At 35.3% G+C, this 19,869-nt stretch overlaps 1 protein-coding gene across 1 annotated transcript; it reads left to right on the forward strand.

Annotated features, from left to right (window-relative positions):
• The first annotated feature begins 60 nt into the window (after window positions 1-60).
• LOC144435612 (phosphatidylinositol N-acetylglucosaminyltransferase subunit A-like) lies at window positions 61-18,903 on the forward strand. The gene is made up of 13 exons (XM_078124205.1): window positions 61-222; window positions 1,415-1,505; window positions 8,483-8,548; window positions 9,880-10,002; window positions 10,955-11,130; window positions 11,590-11,705; window positions 12,302-12,409; window positions 12,772-12,878; window positions 15,718-15,800; window positions 16,062-16,147; window positions 16,874-17,001; window positions 17,437-17,592; window positions 18,175-18,903. Exons 1-13 carry the CDS (start codon window positions 179-181, stop codon window positions 18,265-18,267), a joined length of 1,377 nt encoding a protein of 458 aa, XP_077980331.1. The 5' UTR covers window positions 61-178; the 3' UTR covers window positions 18,268-18,903.
• Window positions 18,904-19,869: the final 966 nt, after the last annotated feature.

Below are 19,869 nucleotides of genomic sequence, written 5' to 3' on the forward strand. Positions count from 1 at the left end.
AATAGCGCCACCTACGGATCAAATATCAAAGATGGCTGCGCCCATTCGAAGAAGCGTCAAGTCTCCAAAGTAACAGCTAGCTGTGAACGTTGTTGTCCCATTGATCGTACACATGTAGGGTCTATGGTTTAACATTCAGTGTACTGTAGTTCTGTATCCTAGAGAAGATTTTATTAGAATGGCGGATGGAAACGACATCAAGAGTGAAAAATATTGTATTTGGTATGTGATCGTTATTTTCACATTGAAAGACATTTGACACGGACAGTCAATGGCATGTTTGAAAGACTTATTTGATAGTTGAAGTGTCATGGAAGTATCACCCACGGTGATACTTCCATGGTATAGTCATGGAAGTATACTTCCATGGTATAGTATACTGTATTTTGTGGTGACGGATCAACTCGCTCCAACAACACTAGTATTAGTAAACGTTTATAAATCTAAACGATACATGGAATCGAAGTAAGACTAAGAGGACCGAAATTTAAATTACATGATTTTGCGTATGCAGCCATGCAGAGGATAGCAAATGTAGCATTTCGTAGCAGAAAGTGGTGGTCGCGCATGCATGTGATTTTTTGCTTGGCTAGATCTAGCACTTATGCTAGCACAAATAGGCAACGGTAGCTATTAACTTTCCTCAGTCATGGAATATCACTTTTCACATTAGGAGTTAATGTTTACAACCCAAATAATAATAATAACCAGGGAGAATATTAGTGACTAACACGCTTACGACTTCTGCATATGTATGGGTTTTGGAGACGTGTCTCCTCTTCCTAGTTAACACTTGGTATTGTAGCACATACTATACCCTGTTTACAGCGCAAGTGGTCCTTCATTTTGTCTCGTATAAGTGGAATACAAGATACCAGAGACCTTCCAAACTGAGTACCGGTACCTCCAGCTTCGACATTACAATGTAAAGAGTTGGGGCGAGTTGAAAATGGTACAAGTTGATCCATCACCGAGAAATTATCATTAACGTTAATTTGTTACCTGCTATTATTACTTAGAAATGCCACAATCCAATGCTGTACTTTTCCCATGAGGAAAGTAAATGGGAAAATTCTAGGCAAGTCTAGACAAACACTGGAAATCTGCACCATTCCTATACAACCATCGACAGTGACCCTTACTTCCAGATTCATCATATCGGCAAATACAAAAATGCATACGCACTAGACCAGACTATTTAACTATTGGAACTTTGTATAGGTCTTTGACCCCTATTATTAAACAGTGAAAGATGATGATGATGATGATGATGATGATGATGATGATGATGATGATGATGATGATGATGATGATGAAAATGATGATGATAACTTGGATTAAGCTTATAATTGTGTGCATGTGTGTGTATAATGAGGTACACTAAGTACATTGTATATACATTCATTAATTTCAGCATGGTTAGTGATTTCTTCTTTCCCAACACTGGTGGTGTGGAGAGTCATATATATCAGCTATCACAATGTTTGATTCAAAGAGGACACAAGGTAAGAGACATTCTCAAATATCCGGAGTCTGATAAATATATGTAACCTAGTGTATGCAAACTTGGTTGGTGGGAGAGGTCAAACTGTGATTTTATTTTCTCCATGGTTTTCTGCTGGACATTGATTTTAATTGTTTTGGTATGACTAGCAGTACATATGGCCACATGTTTATTTCTGTACTTCAGCCATAATCTCATATCTTGACCCCATTTTCACCATCAGGGAGAAAATGTCAGTGCAGACAAACAATAATAATTAGAGTTGTGTCTTTACTGATATGTAGCTACACTCTATGTATTACCTTTGGGGCTAAACTAACTAAATTCGATAAACACAGCTAACCTACCTGATTTTAGCCGATCTAAATATCATTATAAACTTGATAAAACTTGATAAACTATCTGCTATTTAGATGAACCAAACTTAATGGAAAAAGTTTAAAATGATATATCCACTATTTATCCGATCTAAATATTATTATAAACTTTATGAATTTTATAAACTATCAGCTCTTTAGACAAACTGTCCCTGGTGAAAAAAGCTTTAAAATAGCCTATGTCTGCTATCTAAATATTGTTACAAACTAAATAAACTATCTGCTATTTAAACGGACCATCACTAGAAAAAAAGTTTTATAACAACTGTCCGCTAATGATCTGATCATCTGATCCCAATATCGTTGTTAATAGAAAGTTTATAAAGTATCCACTATTTAGGCAGACTGAACTTAGTGAAAAAAACTTTTACAACAATACATCCCTTACTTAGCCGATCTAAATATCATTATAAACAGTTTAACTTGATAAAGTATCTGTTATTTAGACAGGCCGTCTCTAGTGAAAAAAGTTTTACAACGATATATCTGCTAATTATGAATCTAAATATCTACCTATAAAGGTGACTTCTGACGTTTGTACTCATCTTCTGTGAGACCCATGGAGTTGGCAATGTCTTGCGCTTCTTGATTTCGTATCTTCAATTCCTGAATGCGATAGTAGATTTTTACTTTTTACTGGTTTAATTATTTCACTGAGACCAAGATCAGCCAATTTTGTAAAGTAGCTTTTGGCGTCATGACAGGATACTTATTGTGGTGTTTATTGGCTTCTGTAGCAGAATCTTTCTTCACTGCCAACATTAACTTCCTTTGTACAACATACTATGCTTCTATGTTTGCCAAGGACACTCTTTACATGACCAGGATGGTCAATTATGACTTCATCATAGTCAGATACTGTATATTTCCTGGTGTTGTCAAGTGTCTATTGTGTGGACTGTTCACATTTTTTTTGTGTGGGTAACTTTCTGAAGAGGTATAAGTGCAAATTTGTGCTGAATGCACAATTCTGTGATAGCAATGGCGTATTTCATATTATTGGCCGAGACAACTGGGCTGATTTTGACATTTGATATAATGCAACATGAACAACCATGGCTAATCTTAAGATCTTGTGTGTTATCCATTTAGAGAGACCTAGAATTAAAACAAAATCACAGTTTATTAAACTACATGATCAATGTACATTTGTCATATTGAACTACATGTAATACCCCTACTGCATGTATGTGTATAAAGCTATAATAACGTTACTCAGTTCCTAACAATGCAAAAGTTTCTGTGACCACTTCAAGAACACACAGTTACTATTGTAAAAAAGGAATTCTCTTGGAACTCCAATTCCTTGTAAGTAGCTGTTGAAGAGTCTCAGTATACTGTCGGTCATACATAGTAGTCTAAGGATTGATAATGACATGAGCAGCTGCCTGGTGGTTTAAAATGGTCGACTTATCGAAAATCTCCAAGTTAAGGTCTTTTTCTAGAAATGTCAACATCTTGCAGGAAAAGTTCACACCTTAATAACTATATTTCAGCATACAGGAAATCAGTAGACAGGAAATCTGCCAGATTTGCAGGGTTCTCCACAAATTTGAAAATCAGAGGGGTGTGCTAATTTACATATTTAGTTGTATATAACTTGCTTGTGATTTGCATATATTTGGGCCTTACCATGTCTAATGGAAGAAGATGTATAATGGCACTAAAAATGTTTGCCTTTTAAACAAAAAGAATTACAAAAGATGTCATACAGGAAATAAATCTCCAATTTTATTGGTGAATATACTGACTGGCTCATTAAAAAAAATGAGAAAATATTGACATCACTGTCACAAATATTATACAAATTGCATTCCATAGTTCAGTCAGAACTATACATCAATATACATACATGTATCTACTCTGTCTCTGCAACCTTGTCTCCAAGTTCCAAATTTAGTCTTCTATTTCTGATACTCCCCCAGATGCTGGCTGCCTTAAAGAAATCAAAATCTGTAGGTGAAGGCCCCTGGGTTGACACTTGTAGAAGTGAATTGAGAACTTTGTCACATAGTCTGTTTCATAATGTTGTCTTTTCTCTCTTCAGGCCACTATAGCCCTCATTCACAGTCTGGATTGAAGAGATCTAAGAAAACAATATGATAGTTTACTTTAATAGGTTGTATACTGGGCGCAGGCCTCTAGGCCTCTATGTCCAGATCTGGTTGCTGAAGTCCTGGTATTCCAATTGTACTTGTAGTGATTTTCTCTTTGTAATCATACTTGATTTCCTGGGTAGACCAGAACTTGTCCAGATGCTGTTCAAAAGAGTGTACTGACAGTGCGGTCACGACATGATTTGGCAGGGAATTCCATTTAGCTACAATTCGATTTGTGAAATAAAATTTCCGGACATCAAGACGGCAATGGTGTTTCTGTTGTTTCAGTGAGTGTCCTTGAGTTCTTTCAGATGTATCTCTTGTAAGGAAGTTTGCGACTGTGTCATCATAGTATTTATTTAGAATTTTGAAGGCTTCGATCATGTCTCCTCTTTCTCTCCTATAGGCAAGAGTTGGAAGACATAATCTAACAAGTCTTTCACTGTATGTAAGTCCTTTCAGAGCTGGTATTTGCCTAGTTGCACGTCGTTGAACATTTTCAATTACATCGATATCTTTTACTTTGTATGGATGCCACACAGAACTACATTATTCCAAGTGTGGACGAACCAAGGCTTTATAAAGAAATAAAAAGTTCTCAATGTCTAGGTACACATAGGTTCTTCTGATAATTCCCATAATTTTATTAGCTTTGTTGGCTTTATCTTGAATATGTTTTTCAAACGATAGGTCTGAGTCAATAAGTACTCCAATATCTTTTCGTTGTCAACATCTTTGAGTGTATGAGTTGTGTTGCCCAAGCCCATGGTGTACTGGAACTTGATATGCTTGCTGGTTCTTCCTCTAATTAATATGGCTTTGCATTTTTCCGCATTAAATCTCAATAACCTTGTCTGTGCCCATGCATCCAGTCTCTTTAGATCGTGTTGTAGATGTAACTGCTCGCCATACTTTGATACATCACGTGATAACTTAGTATCATTCGCAAAAAGGTACACATCTGAGTTCACACACTGTGGCATATCATTAATATAAATAACAAATAATAGAGGACCAAGTACACTTCCTTGGGGTATTCCACTCATCACCTTTTTCCATTGTGATGGATAGTGACATACATGTACTGTAAAAAGACAGGCACAAAAACACATCTGTTAGCAAAACAACAAATTTTTGTACTGCCCTGTGAAAACAAAAAATAAAAGTCTCACTCTCACCTGCTGTTGACATTGGTATAACAAGACCCAGTTGGGTCAACTTGGATAAAGTTTGGAAGGTTTCATCCAAAGCACCACTTAGCAGTTTGCATTAGCCCTGGCTTGCATTTATCTGGCTTGCATAGTGATCTATTAGTACCTGAAATGGAGAAATATGGTAGAACAACATTAGTCAACACTGACTATATACCCCCAAAAAAATTCAAATATAACATGTTACAACTTGAATTATAGTTGAATTGAGCAGTCTTATGAAAATTATAGTTAATCCCATACCTTCAATTCATCTTGGCCATAGAAATCCAGAACTTCACATATAAATTCTAAATCTTGAACCACCAGTCAAGCTTAGTAAACACTTCTAAGATATAGCTTAGTCTTTAATATTACTGACTAGCTTGATGATGAACTGGTTCAGTACCTGGTGGCAAAAAAGGGAAAACTTAGCTTATGATCCGTGTTGATAATTCGACTCGACTATATAATGTGCATACATTGGCTACATGTGCACGGATGACTATTAGGAAAACTTTCCATAGTTTACTTTTAGAAATATAACTAAAAACACCCTCTTTGACAGTACAATCACTTGTACTTCTCTGACCAATGGGGATACATGTGCCATCCAGAACTACCGGATACAATGACCATGGTTAACAACTGCTTTGGACTGGGATGTGACATCTGAAGATGTGTTACATGTACGCAGTTTTCTTCGCTTCGCAGGATCAACATTTCCGCTCTCAGTACTGGACGCATGTTTGCTTTTAAAACCAAATTGCTCAAGAGACATCATATCAGGTCTGTTCTTCTACAATTGCAGATACAAAAATTTATGAACTGGTGACATCGACACGGTAGATTTACCATAGTTTATATAATTACGTCTTCTCACCATATCAACTGTGATGTTATTGTTCTCACTCATCAATTTGCTATTGTAGGTATAAACCACAACATTAACTGTAAAGAGATAATAATATGGTTGCTGATAAACTTTAGAAGTACATGCTTAGGGGGTGGGTGTAAACTGGTTTTTAACTCCAAATGTCATTATTTTTATCAAAGTGTTAAACAAGCTAACACGTGATGATGGTCACCATGGCTCAAGAGAGCTGCTGACAAACTTCACACTTCCTGTGATTGTGGGCTTTGACACAATGTTCACACTAAAATAAAGTGGTGCCTTTCTAAAGTAATGGGGGGCAGTACTTCAAACAGGAGTGGTCCACACAAACAGGGGTGGTGCCCCTCAAAACCCTGTGGTGGAGAACACTGCAACTAATCAATTCTCACAGTATTACAATAGCTAACAAGACACTAATATGTTCCCATGACATGATGTTTGGAGGAAAGGTGTTGAGTCCACAACCAGGGTGTTATCGTAATCTTCTTAGAACTTATAGAAGTGCCAATATGTCTGGTGATACACCTGACCACATGTCAATAGATGGACTGATATATACATGTATATACCATAGAGTAATAAATTATAATATTGTGGAATAATAAAATTGGTAACTAAAATTAAGCAACCTGTGTTTCATTTTGTTTGTCAGTGTACTTGTGACTAGAGGCTTGAGTGTATGGATGAAAGTAAAATGAAATCGGGCCACCTATGTCCACAGATTAAAAACTTCAGTGTAGTTCAGTGCAGTCTATTAAGATAGCAACACTTGCAGATTGATGCAATAGAATACAGAGATTTCTACTGAAGTGCACTGATTGGCCAATCTTTTATCAGGAAAGCCATACAGTTTAGGGTATTCTTGTCACAAATTCTGTAAATTAATAATTCATACACCTCAAAGTCAAAGGTCCGGCAGGTGAAAATGCTGGGTGGCATTAAACAAATTTCCTGCCATTACTGCAGTCGACCATGTCATAAATTGAATGGTACTTGTCCATAGGCTGGATGAGATGATGGAGATTGATCAGCTTGCAGATAACTTTATGTAAGTCCATGCCGAAAACTGACAGATAGATATCGCCAACTTTATGTTACCCATAATACATTGTAATAACCAGCAAAAAAATGTAACCATAGAACAACAATCACAATCAAACATTTAAATGAATTCACTCGACTGTGGACTAATTCTTATTGTGAAAAATACACCGTTCCAAGACCTGTTCTACAGAACATCATTTTTGAGACAAGTTATTAAAAAATGTGCAGATTCCTAATTACCGTCCAGCTCCTGCAAGCCATATTAGATGCTACTTGTCACTATCCTGAATGAACTCCCAATCGGATGGAATTTGATAAACGAGTATGTTCAAGATCAAGCAAATGACGACAATTTCGAATTTGATCAGAATTAGAAACAATTAGGCCTATCAAAACAGTTTTCAGTGTCACACATACTAACTGTAGACAGGCTTACAAACTAAGTTGTATCTCTCATGATGGGTTGCTGGGGAGCAGAGAAACTTTTGAAGAGAGGTTTTTCTATGGGTGTGTTAATGGTGAAAGCGAAGAACATCAGTCTATAATTTTACTGCCTCCTGTCGAGGAATGCAGTAACATAATATCCACAGACCCGAGGGTGTACCTGCCTATAGTGTATACACTGTATGGAACAAGGGTAGCCGACTGTTAAATTAGAAGGTGCAGACCCTGTTGATACACATATGAAAGTCAAAGTCAATCCACTGGTTCCTGTACACGCATGTACTACTGTAATACATAAGGAGGAGATAAAGAGGCAATATGTGCAGCACCAAAGACATCTGTGAAATGCAAATGCATCTGATGGATGCCAAATATTTTCACTGCAGTCCTAATTCACCAATAACTAGGGGTAAACTTAAATGTGCATCCAAGTTTTGCAGTGGCCACACTGAAGATAATGACCAGGAACTGAAAAAATCAAAGCAAGCCAAAGAAAGTGGATAAGCTGGGGAGGGGGAGATGTGGAACCCAAACACACATATTGTATTGAAAATAACAATGAACAAGTACAAACGCATGTCAAGTACAGTAGTTAAGTATGCCAACCTTACAATGTATGCCTGAAACGACTCCTAGTACACATTTGTTGGCTGCAAGAAACAATGTAATGTAGACAGGCTTTACGATCGTACAGCCAGTAGTTTTTCCATAGCCCACCCTTGCGGCGTTATTATTGATTCCAAACACGGAGTAACCATTATTAGTGTGTCAAGTTCAGTATAGGAAAGTGCTATATAAAAACTAACCTTATAACATTATCTATATACATGTTGTATCTTTATTTATTATATACCATAATATATTAATGAAATACAAACAATTCATTTTTACCTAAAATTTGATAATAGTATTTTTGTTTTTCATCACAGGTGATTGTAATTACACATGCATATGAAAAACGAAGTGGAATAAGATATATGACAAATAATTTAAAGGTAATTTTTTGATATGTCATGTTGTGGTTTACTCATCTTTGAGGTTGTCATAGATTCGGGAACACCTGGACTGACAGCTGAGGCTGAGGGTCAAACTTCTTGTGATGTACATGTTGTATTGCAGATGTATAACACTCAGGACTAGGATGGGTGTATTAAAGGGTGGCTGTATTTAATTCTGTGCTTCTCATGATCCAAACCACCCAATATTTCTTCAGTCCAGCAAAATGATATTTTAAAAAAGTGATGCAATTGATGGCAGGATTAGAAAAAAATCACAACAATCTGCGACTGATTGTATGATTTCAACAACATAAATGTATAGCTGAGTGAAAATTAGTGTTTATTGCTGAAATTTTGAAACTTTAAATGTTTTAAGGTTTCCTTCTGACTTTGTTATTTCTGTCATTTAGACTATTAAAGTATGATTATGAAATAAAATGTATCACTAACATGTACCCATACAGTATCACTTATTTTTTTATTTAAAAAAAAAAGTTTTTCATCCAGTCGACAACCCATCCTTTTTAAGGCTGAAAACATAGAATTAAGTACAGGCACCATTGAAGAACTTCATGGTTCTTACATACATGTACAGTGTTACACAATTAATAGCGAAAATTCAGAAAAAGGGATTTATGATATTTTATGATACCCTCACATGTTGCAGTCTCACAAAAGACAAATAAATGCACACTCATTATACTCATTACTTCACTGCAAATAAAATTAGAGGAACTCCATTGACTTGAAATACTCTGTTCATGAACAAGTGTTGTTGTCATTGCCATGACTGTAGATGACATCGACAGTCCAGACACTTGCTTATTCTTGCCAGATAGGGCACTGTTCCACAAAATATTAAGGGCAGGTGAAAGCAAATTTTTTTTAATTTTGATGTCGGGGCTGAAAATTTGGGTCGGTCAGGTAATGAGAAACAGACAAAAAATAGGGTCACCGTAAGTTTGAAACCATTAAATTCCTGTACCTAATTCATAGAGGAATGTCAATGGCAATGCAGGAAATAAAATCATTTTTATCAACTTTGGGTTTTTGAGAGTCAGTTCATGATTTTATATCACGTACATTGCACACAATTGCCAAGGAACACCGAGTCGAAACTTGTTCTTGATTCCTTCAATTGTTCAGTGAAAATCCTTGCCATGCCACACACATTGTTTCACAGAGAGTCAGCAGACCTGTATAGCAGAACATAAATATTCAGAACTCCTTTAGAAGGGTTTATTATACAAATGTATGTATTACCTGTTTTGGAAATACTTGTAATATAACTGTCATATAATATTCTATACTGTTACTTACTGTTTCAGGTATATTATTTGCCATTTGTACCATTTTACAACCAATGTGTCCTTCCCACACTCTTTCCAACTTTGCCTCTAATAAGATATATCTGTATCAGGGAGAGAGTCGATATTGTACATGGACACTCGGTGAGTTTATTTCAAAATCATCCTTAGTTTCAATTTAACAATTCTATCTAAGTTTATTTGCATGTCCTAGTCTTTGTTATCCCTATACTCTCACCTAATTACAGTAGAAATGATGTTGGCTTGGTGTTTCACTCATTGGGCATGATGTTTCTGACACAAAACTAGACACAATTCAACTTCACACTAATAATAATAACAGCAATACAACAAACACAGCAGGATCCTTTGCCAATCAAATTGAAAAGTGATAAAAACATTGTTATTCTTTTACATCTCAGTACAAAATGGTCTCTGTTGTAAACATTACACATGGACTTGATAATTTTAATGGCTTCAACTGTTTACTTTCCAACTGCTTTCCAACTGTTTAAAAAACATGATAGTTTGTCTACATCTACATCCACACTGTACGTGATGCCACAATAACTTGATTCCTTTGTATTTGAAGTACTCTGAAAATGTATTCAATGTAAAGTGTAATTATGATTTGTGTTGACCACACCTCTCTCAGCACTATGTTCTCACATGTAGTGTATTGTATGTTAGGTGTACCCAGTAGCATGTAACACTACTTGACATCAACAAGAGAAGGGAGAAGGGGTGGGGGTATTAGACTGTCTGGCACACTACTTTACATCAACAGAGAAGGGAGAAGGGGTGGGGGGTATTAGACTGTCTGGCACACTACTTGAACTGTGGAATTGTTTTATTTTCTGAGTAATGCATATTAACTGTTGTAAGACATCTAGCTGGTGTTCTTTTTTTAAATTCACATCCCCTACAAGTGTTTAAAGTTCACAACATTCTCAAGAATACCAACAATGCATTTCAACCTTCTTTGCTTTCTAAAAAAAGCACTGAAAAACTATCCCTTTGCATTTGTATTAAAGCCCATCATAAGTCATTTTGACCTAGGTAAGCTCTGCATAACAATATGTGTTTTTTACTACAGGCATTTTCAAGTCTTGCTCATGAAGCAATGTTTCATGCTCGGATGATGGGTATTAAGACTGTTTTTACTGATCATTCTTTATTCGGCTTTGCTGACGCAAGCTCCATAGTAACCAACAAGATACTCAAGATTTCATTGGCTGATGTAAATCATGCTATTTGTGTTTCACATACTAGGTATGGAACTAGTATTTTGTTGTCTGGGTTTATCAAAGTTGAAATCTAGATCATAATTTTAAGGATGTCTGGTGCAAATTATGTCATTTATATTCCACACGAGAAGATGAAGCTTTTGTTTCCCTCAATTTTCATTTTGAATAAGTCGCAAAGTTAAAAGCCGAAACTAAGTACATGTCTTATAGTCAGTTGAATGATGTAGAAAATCGTTTCAGAATTGGTAGCCATTTTACTCCCAAAATGTTGTATGTTTTTCACCTTCGTAGATATATCACACTACAGTACAATTTTCTTGACATTTAGAGAGATTTTTTATAGAAATATTTACATGGAAATGCTGACCTATTCATGCACTGTTAACAGGACAAAAACTAACAGGAATTTTTGGTAACTTTTTGAGTTCAGTTTTCCTGTGTATATTTACATGTAAATTGACTAATACCTTTATTCATCTCTCAGTAAGGAAAATACAGTACTCAGAGCACGTTTGAATCCATCAAAGGTGTCTGTAATACCCAATGCAGTGGATGCTACTAATTTTACTCCAGAAATCACAAGACGAAGTCCTGATCGAAGTAAGTCCTTTAAAAAAGTTGTGATTTTTATCTCAACATGATCACTAGAATTTTGGTTGAGTCTAGCCCCCGTGTGAATGTAGGCATTATTTTGTAGCTTCTACATTACACTCGCACCATTCCCATGGGACATTTTCTAAGCCTCATAGTCTTCCAAAGTTTGAGTTGTTTATTCATTTTTAGCTTTGTAAAGGAAAATTTCCAACTGCATTATGAAAATGTTTCCCAGATACTAGTAGTATTCTCAAAAGGTGTCCATTGGACTGTTTCAAAGTCACTCAGTCAGGTTATCATTTCACAAAAAAGAAGTCAGGATGGTTTCAGTAGACCTTTTGTAGGTGTCTTTATAGTTAGGATAGTTCCAGGAGACCTTATGTACGTGTCCTAAGTCAGGAATGTTTTAGTAGACCTCCTGTAGATATCCTAAGTCAGGAATGTTTTAGGCGACCTTCTGTAGGTGTCCTAAATCATGATAGAGGTGTCTTTTGTTATCACACATCTTTGTGTTTACAGTTGTCACAGTATTTGTCAACAGACTATATGACATGGCTACCATGTGTTTTAACAGTTAAAGTGACAAATGTGTGTGTTTACAGTTGTCATAGTGATTGTCAGCAGACTGGTGTACAGAAAAGGAATGGACTTGTTGGCTGGAATCATCCCAGAACTGTGTGCAAGACATGCAGATTTAGATTTCATAATTGGTAAGAGTTTCTCAAATTTATCATTTATTATGAAAAATGACAGTTTTAACTCCACTTAAGTTGATACAGTGATGACGTGTATATGTGTGTGTATGTGTGTGTATGTGTGTATGTATGTATGTATGTATGTATGTGTGTATGTATGTATGTATGTATGTATGTATGTATGTGTGTGTGTGTGAGTGTAGGTATGTATGTTTGTGTGTGTGTGTGTGTGTGTGTGTGTTTGAACAAAATATGTCCACATAGAATGTCACACAAGTCTGCATTTTGAATTGATTAACTCATCTTTGCAGATCAGAGTGTTCATAAAATACATCCAGTTGTAGGAATACATGTATCATCTGTAAATGTGATTTCAGGTGGGGATGGACCCAAGAGATTGCTTCTCGAAGAAGTGAGAGAAAAATTTCAGCTTCATGACAGAGTTGAAATGTTAGGAGCTGTTGAACACAGTCAAGTTAAAAATGTAAGTACCTTTTCCCTTATCAAATTATGGCTATCAATTGCTACTGTTCAGTGCTATTGAATAAAGCCAAGTTAAAATGTAGACACTTTTACAAATGTACCAAACTTTCAATTCTACAGTTAGAAGTTGTCAAGTTAAAAATATGGGCTGGACTAGAACTTTTTATGAATTTAAATTTTCTACTGTTAGAAGCTGTTGACAATTTTAAGATTTTGCTTTCAACCCATTAAATGTCAAGCAGTACTTTGTCATCAAGTTTTACAAATGACTACAAGTTTGTAGCAAAATGTTTACAACTCAACATACTGTTTTCAACCGCCATGGTTTTGAGATTGTGGATGGGATAATACCACATTAGAATAATACTGTTTTCAACCTCCATGGTTTTGAGATTGTGGATGGGATAATACCATATTAGAATAATACTGTTTTCAACCGCCGTGGTTTTGAGATTGTGGATGGGATAATACCATATTAGAATAATACTGTTTTCAACCGCCATGGTTTTGAGATTGTGGATGGGATAATACCACATTAGAATAATACTGTTTTCAACCTCCATGGTTTTGAGATTGTGGATGGGATAATACCACATTAGAATAATACTGTTTTCAACCGCCATGGTTTTGAGATTGTGGATGGGATAATACCATATTAGAATAATACTGTTTTCAACCGCCATGGTTTTGAGATTGTGGATGGGATAATACCACATTAGAATAATACTGTTTTCAACCTCCATGGTTTTGAGATTGTGGATGGGATAATACCACATTAGAATAATACTGTTTTCAACCGCCATGGTTTTGAGATTGTGGATGGGATAATACCATATTAGAATAATACTGTTTTCAACCGCCATGGTTTTGAGATTGTGGATGGGATAATACCATATTAGAATAATACTGTTTTCAACCACCATGGTTTTGAGATTGTGGATGGGATAATACCACATTAGAATAATACTGTTTTCAACCTCCATGGTTTTGAGATTGTGGATGGGATAATACCACATTAGAATAATACTGTTTTCAACCTCCATGGTTTTGAGATTGTGGATGGGATAATACCATATTAGAATAATACTGTTTTCAACCGCCATGGTTTTGAGATTGTGGATGGGATAATACCATATTAGAATAATACTGTTTTCAACCTCCATGGTTTTGAGATTGTGGATGGGATAATACCACATTAGAATAATACTGTTTTCAACCGCCATGGTTTTGAGATTGTGGATGGGATAATACCATATTAGAATAATACTGTTTTCAACCGCCATGGTTTTGAGATTGTGGATGGGATAATACCATATTAGAATAATACTGTTTTCAACCTCCATGGTTTTGAGATTGTGGATGGGATAATACCATATTAGAATAATACTGTTTTCAACCTCCATGGTTTTGAGATTGTGGATGGGATAATACCATATTAGAATAATACTGTTTTCAACCGCCGTGGTTTTGAGATTGTGGATGGGATAATACCACATTAGAATAATACTGTTTTCAACCTCCATGGTTTTGAGATTGTGGATGGGATAATACCACATTAGAATAATACTGTTTTCAACCTCCATGGTTTTGAGATTGTGGATGGGATAATACCATATTAGAATAATACTGTTTTCAACCGCCATGGTTTTGAGATTGTGGATGGGATAATACCACATTAGAATAATACTGTTTTCAACCTCCATGGTTTTGAGATTGTGGATGGGATAATACCATATTAGAATAATACTGTTTTCAACCGCCATGGTTTTGAGATTGTGGATGGGATAATACCACATTAGAATAATACTGTTTTCAACCTCCATGGTTTTGAGATTGTGGATGGGATAATACCACATTAGAATAATACTGTTTTCAACCTCCATGGTTTTGAGATTGTGGATGGGATAATACCATATTAGAATAATACTGTTTTCAACCGCCATGGTTTTGAAGTTGTGATGGATATTCATATTAGAATAATACTGTTTTCAACCGCCATGGTTTTGAGATTGTGGATGGGATAATACCATATTAGAATAATACTGTTTTCAACCACCATGGTTTTGAGATTGTGGATGGGATAATACCACATTAGAATAATACACAGTTTTGACCATTTAGGAATACTTATATTGTGTACAAGACATAAAATGTACTAAATCTTTTTCGCAATATTTTCTGTGAAAAATCCTGACACTTCCATCCATGTCACTTTCTATAAAGTTTGATGATTTCAATGTATATTTTAAAGCAGCACTAGCTGCAACTGGAATGTTAAAAAAAAATTGGTAGGTAAAGTATTAAATTAACCATAATATTGTACACTGTGAATAGCATCACCTGTGGGTAAACATATTTTTGTAGCTGTATGCATGATAAATCAAATCAAATTGATTTTTGGGTCTGTACTTGAAAATCAGTTACCTCAACAGTGATTACAATTTCAACCTGTTTCTGTGCTACTAATATGGATACTATCGACCACTGATTAACATGTACAATGTCTAATATATTGGTATTTTAATAAATTTTCAATAAAATATATATACATGTAACTGAGGTTGTCTGATCAAAAAATGATACTCCCAGTTACAACCAGTAGTACATTTTTAACATGGTGACAGGTTCAAAGCCGAGCTTTCACTCAAGATTTAAACTTGCCTTTACACTACCTACAGATAATATTGACCACTAATTAATAGATACAATGTCTTTTTATAAGTAACCGACGAATTTTTAATGAATATATCATTGGTTATTTGATGAAAGAAAATGCCCCAGTTGCAGCTAGTGCACATTCATCCTGATTTCATGTGATCTTCTTTTTTATTTTCTGACAGGTTTTGAATCGAGGTGATATTTTCATCAACACATCTTTGACAGAAGCTTTTTGCATCGCTATTGTAGAAGCTGCATGTTGTGGGTGAGTGACAGTTTTGTGTAAAATTCATAATTATCATACCTGTACTTTTCTATATAACTCTCAATAATTTAATCCTGTGTTTCCCAACTTGTTGGTTTTGTATGCAAACAAATACCCCCACCCCCCACCCTTGGTAGAAAGAGGATTTTTAAGTTTCATTTGAAATGTAAAGATATTTTTACCACTACTAAACAAGTTGAGACTAGTTTGTTTAATGTATAACATTTATAAAACTGTAAGCAATACATGGTTTTCTATCAGTCTACAGGTTGTTAGTACAAAGGTTGGAGGTGTACCTGAAGTCTTACCCGAGGATCTTATAGTATTGGCAGAACCTACAGTTGAAGGTAAAAATGGCACATAAAGTCATTCTGTTCCAACATGCTGTAAACTCCATGCATGGACGTATTACCCACTTCCATGCTCCATGGAACTTGAAACCATGAACATATATTTCATTAATTATATTATCTTTTCTTACATTCAGAGAGTTGAAATTCAATCAAAGTCAAGTACTTGGCAGCTTTTTAAGTTTTTGAAGAGGAACACCACTCCAGGAAATAAAGGCCTTTTCAGAAGCTTTTGGTTCTGGAGAGACATTTCATTATTTTATTTCACCACGTAACGATATTGTGTACTGATTCAGAGAAACACCAAATTGAACTCGTGTCTCATTTGGAGATTTTTGTTGTGGGCCACATTGCTTCATTGATGTCAGCAGAAATGCATGATGAACAGTGGTGTTTTCACTGAAGGTAATGAGCCTTAGAAGTCATGAATATTCATTGTTCACCCATTGCATATGTATTCTGCTGACTCTCATGAAGCAATGTGTCTCATACCAAAAATCTTGAGAATCAAGTTCAACTTGATTTTTCTCAGAATTTGTATGTAATGTAGGTAATGTAAACTAATGAAATGACTCTTCAGAACCCAAAGATGCCCTTCTTTCCCAGAGTAGTATTCCCCTTAAAGCTAGAATACTGTTGTAAGAGGACAGTGAGCTAAATATTCAACTACCAGTAGATGTTTTCTGTTATTACAGTAATGTGTTATTTATCTTGTATTTACAGCCCTGATTGATGCATTGGAGCTGACCATCAAGAGGAAGAGAAGAAACCAGGCCCTGCATCCTAATGTTGTCCATAAAAGAGTCAAGTCTCTTTATACATGGCATAATGTAGCATACAGAACAGAGAAGGTACTTTAATGTCAGTCTGTATTATGTCTGGTGAAGGAATATGGTAATATCACCATTTTGTATCGTCACAATTTGTAACAGTTGTAATTATGATAGGGTATCTTTGCTGTGGGACATTGCAGCATGGCAGTCAGCAGGAATAATATATTCATGATGCCCAAAGAATATTCATGAGAGGTGTTTTGCACTGAAAGGAATGGGCACTCAGGGCTCATGAATATTTATTGTGCAACAGTGAATATATTATTTGTGCTGAATCCCATGATGCAATGCATATAGTAAAGATACCCTATCACAAAATTAATTTGATTTTTCTCCAAACATCACAAGTAATTGAAGGTGATGTAAAATCATAAAATGGCTCTCCAGAATCCATAGTTTATGAAAATACCTCTATTTCCTTTAATGAATACTCAATGTTTGTGGTTACCATAGGTATATGACAGCATAATACAGGACAAAGATGGAGATCTAGCAGATAAATTGTTCTGTTATAACAAAGTTGGACCAGTTGCTGGTAAACTGTGTGTATTCCTGGCTATCATTGACTACATCATTTACATGATTTTAGAATGGCTTGTACCTAGAAAGGTGAGTTTAGTGTGAAGTACATTGTGCACTCAATATCGTAAGAATGTGAAAAATTAGTCTCGTTCCTATACAGTATCGTTACGATTTATAGCTTCACGCACAGTATAGTCAAACCTATTGCTCTACAAGTCCTGAGATGTAATTTAAAATTCATCCACAGCCACCCACACAGTCATTAACATCATGTCTTTGTTTAATAATCAATCACAAAATTCTAACCAATAACACAGTCCCTCATAAAGTTAGTATTTATTGGGGCAGTAATGTAATGTCCAAATATGGTGTATTTGTCATCTCAGGATGCTACTTAAACACTGTTTACATCACTCTAGCAGCTGTGGTTCACTGATTAGATAAACAACTTTCTGTGCTGATCGAGGGAGTTTGACCAGACTGTGGTTAGACCACAGTTGGCATCCAGACTAATGAAAAATATTAGAAAAGTAATCAATTGTGTATACCATTTGTATTAGTGGAGTACATATACTCAGTTATAGTATGGTAATAGTGTAATTAATGACAGCAATTCTGAAATCAAGTTTCTTTGATTTACATGTTTTGTTAATTTTTTTTTTCTTTCAGAATATTGACCTGGCTGAAGACTTGATTGTTCCATGTAAAAGAAAGCAAAACAGTAAGACATGGAATTTACAAGAAGATTTTTATGAGAGGTGATGCTGGTGTAATGACATTATAGTCTTAAATGCATGAACTGTCTCTATTTTACACTGTTTTTGGTATTGCAATATAAAAGTACCAGAGGCTGAAATGGACGATGTCAAAGTTTGATACAATCAGACATGCAGTATTTTGGAGAGCTGATATGGAGCCCCGAGAAGGTTCCCACAGATTGACTGATGTGAAGCCCTTAGAAGGTTCCCATTGGTTGGCCGATTTGAAGCCCTTGGCTGTGTCCCTCTGATTGCCCAATGCAAAGCGTTAAGAAGGTTCTCACAAATTGAGATTTGAATTCAGCTATTGGAAAGTTCTCAGTGATTGGCCTATGTGAAGCTCTTGAGGGTTCCCTCTGATTGGCTGATGGGAAGATCTTGGAAGTGTTCAACAATGCATATTGTATAATTTTAAAAATCATTAACAGTACAGTCACTAGATGTCATATTTTTCTTTGTTTTTTGACCAATAAGTGAATTTATAAAAGTACCAAGTATCAGTCCAAGTACAGTACAAGACTACCACCAATTGTTGTATTACAGAACCAGCTCTTGGAGAAATTTACTACATGTTGGAATATAGAGCAAGACACTAGCTTCCCTATGAAGCTTCTTAATCTAAACTTGAACACATTTTGATTTCACACATAAAAACTTCTGAATCAATAATCTAAAATTGAATAAAATACAGTGAAACAATGATTTTAAAAATGTTCTACCAGTAAATGGGATTTTTAAAAAGGATAAAAAGAGACGTTGTGTAGACAATCTTTGGCAAAAGGCTTAAAAATGTTAATACTTTGTTAACAACATGTTTTATCATCATGGATGCCATTTTTTAGATCACTTTTTCTGGGGGACTGAGAAAACGTATCCAACTCATATTCACAAAATAAAGCACACAGTCAGTTCCATTATATGTTTGCATCATCTTTTTATTGCCTATTCTAAAATGATAGCATATTCAAGTACAATGTAATGTCACAGTGTCAGTGAAGTGAAATTACCAGACATCACTGAATTACACACAACTCCAAGTTAAATACTTCAACCTGTTTTAGTAGTTGGAATTAAACAAAAGGTTGTTTCATAATGAAATAAAAGTAACCACCGTAGAGTCAAAAGTTACAGACTTTGTCCCTTTAAAGTTTTCCAAACTTCAAATTACAGTAAAAGAAAACAATGTTAGAGTCATGAAAGATGGAAACAGCACAACTGAGGACTGATGTCAATAGTTCAATGTAGGATAAAAAGCTAAATTCTTTTAGTTTCAGGCCTCAGAAATCCCCCCCTAAATTTATTGACCAAAATTCAAAATTGTTTCATACAGCACAATCAATTTCACACCAGTATGTAGTAGTATGTAGTGTTACGAATACAAAGCCAGTATGTAGTAGTGTGTGACTCTATGTATATAAAGCCAGTATGTTGTAGTATGTAGTGCTATGAATACAAAGCCAGTATGTAGTAGTATGTGATGCTATGAATATAAAGCCAGTATGTAGTAGTATGTAGTGCTATGAATATAAAGCCAGTATGTAGTAAGGGAAAAATAACTCTTACTGACACATTGCTGTATTTTAGTGCACATGCATTTACTGAGGCA

This window comes from Glandiceps talaboti, chromosome 5, assembly GCF_964340395.1.
Source record: "Glandiceps talaboti chromosome 5, keGlaTala1.1, whole genome shotgun sequence".
NCBI lineage: Eukaryota > Metazoa > Hemichordata > Enteropneusta > Spengelidae > Glandiceps > Glandiceps talaboti.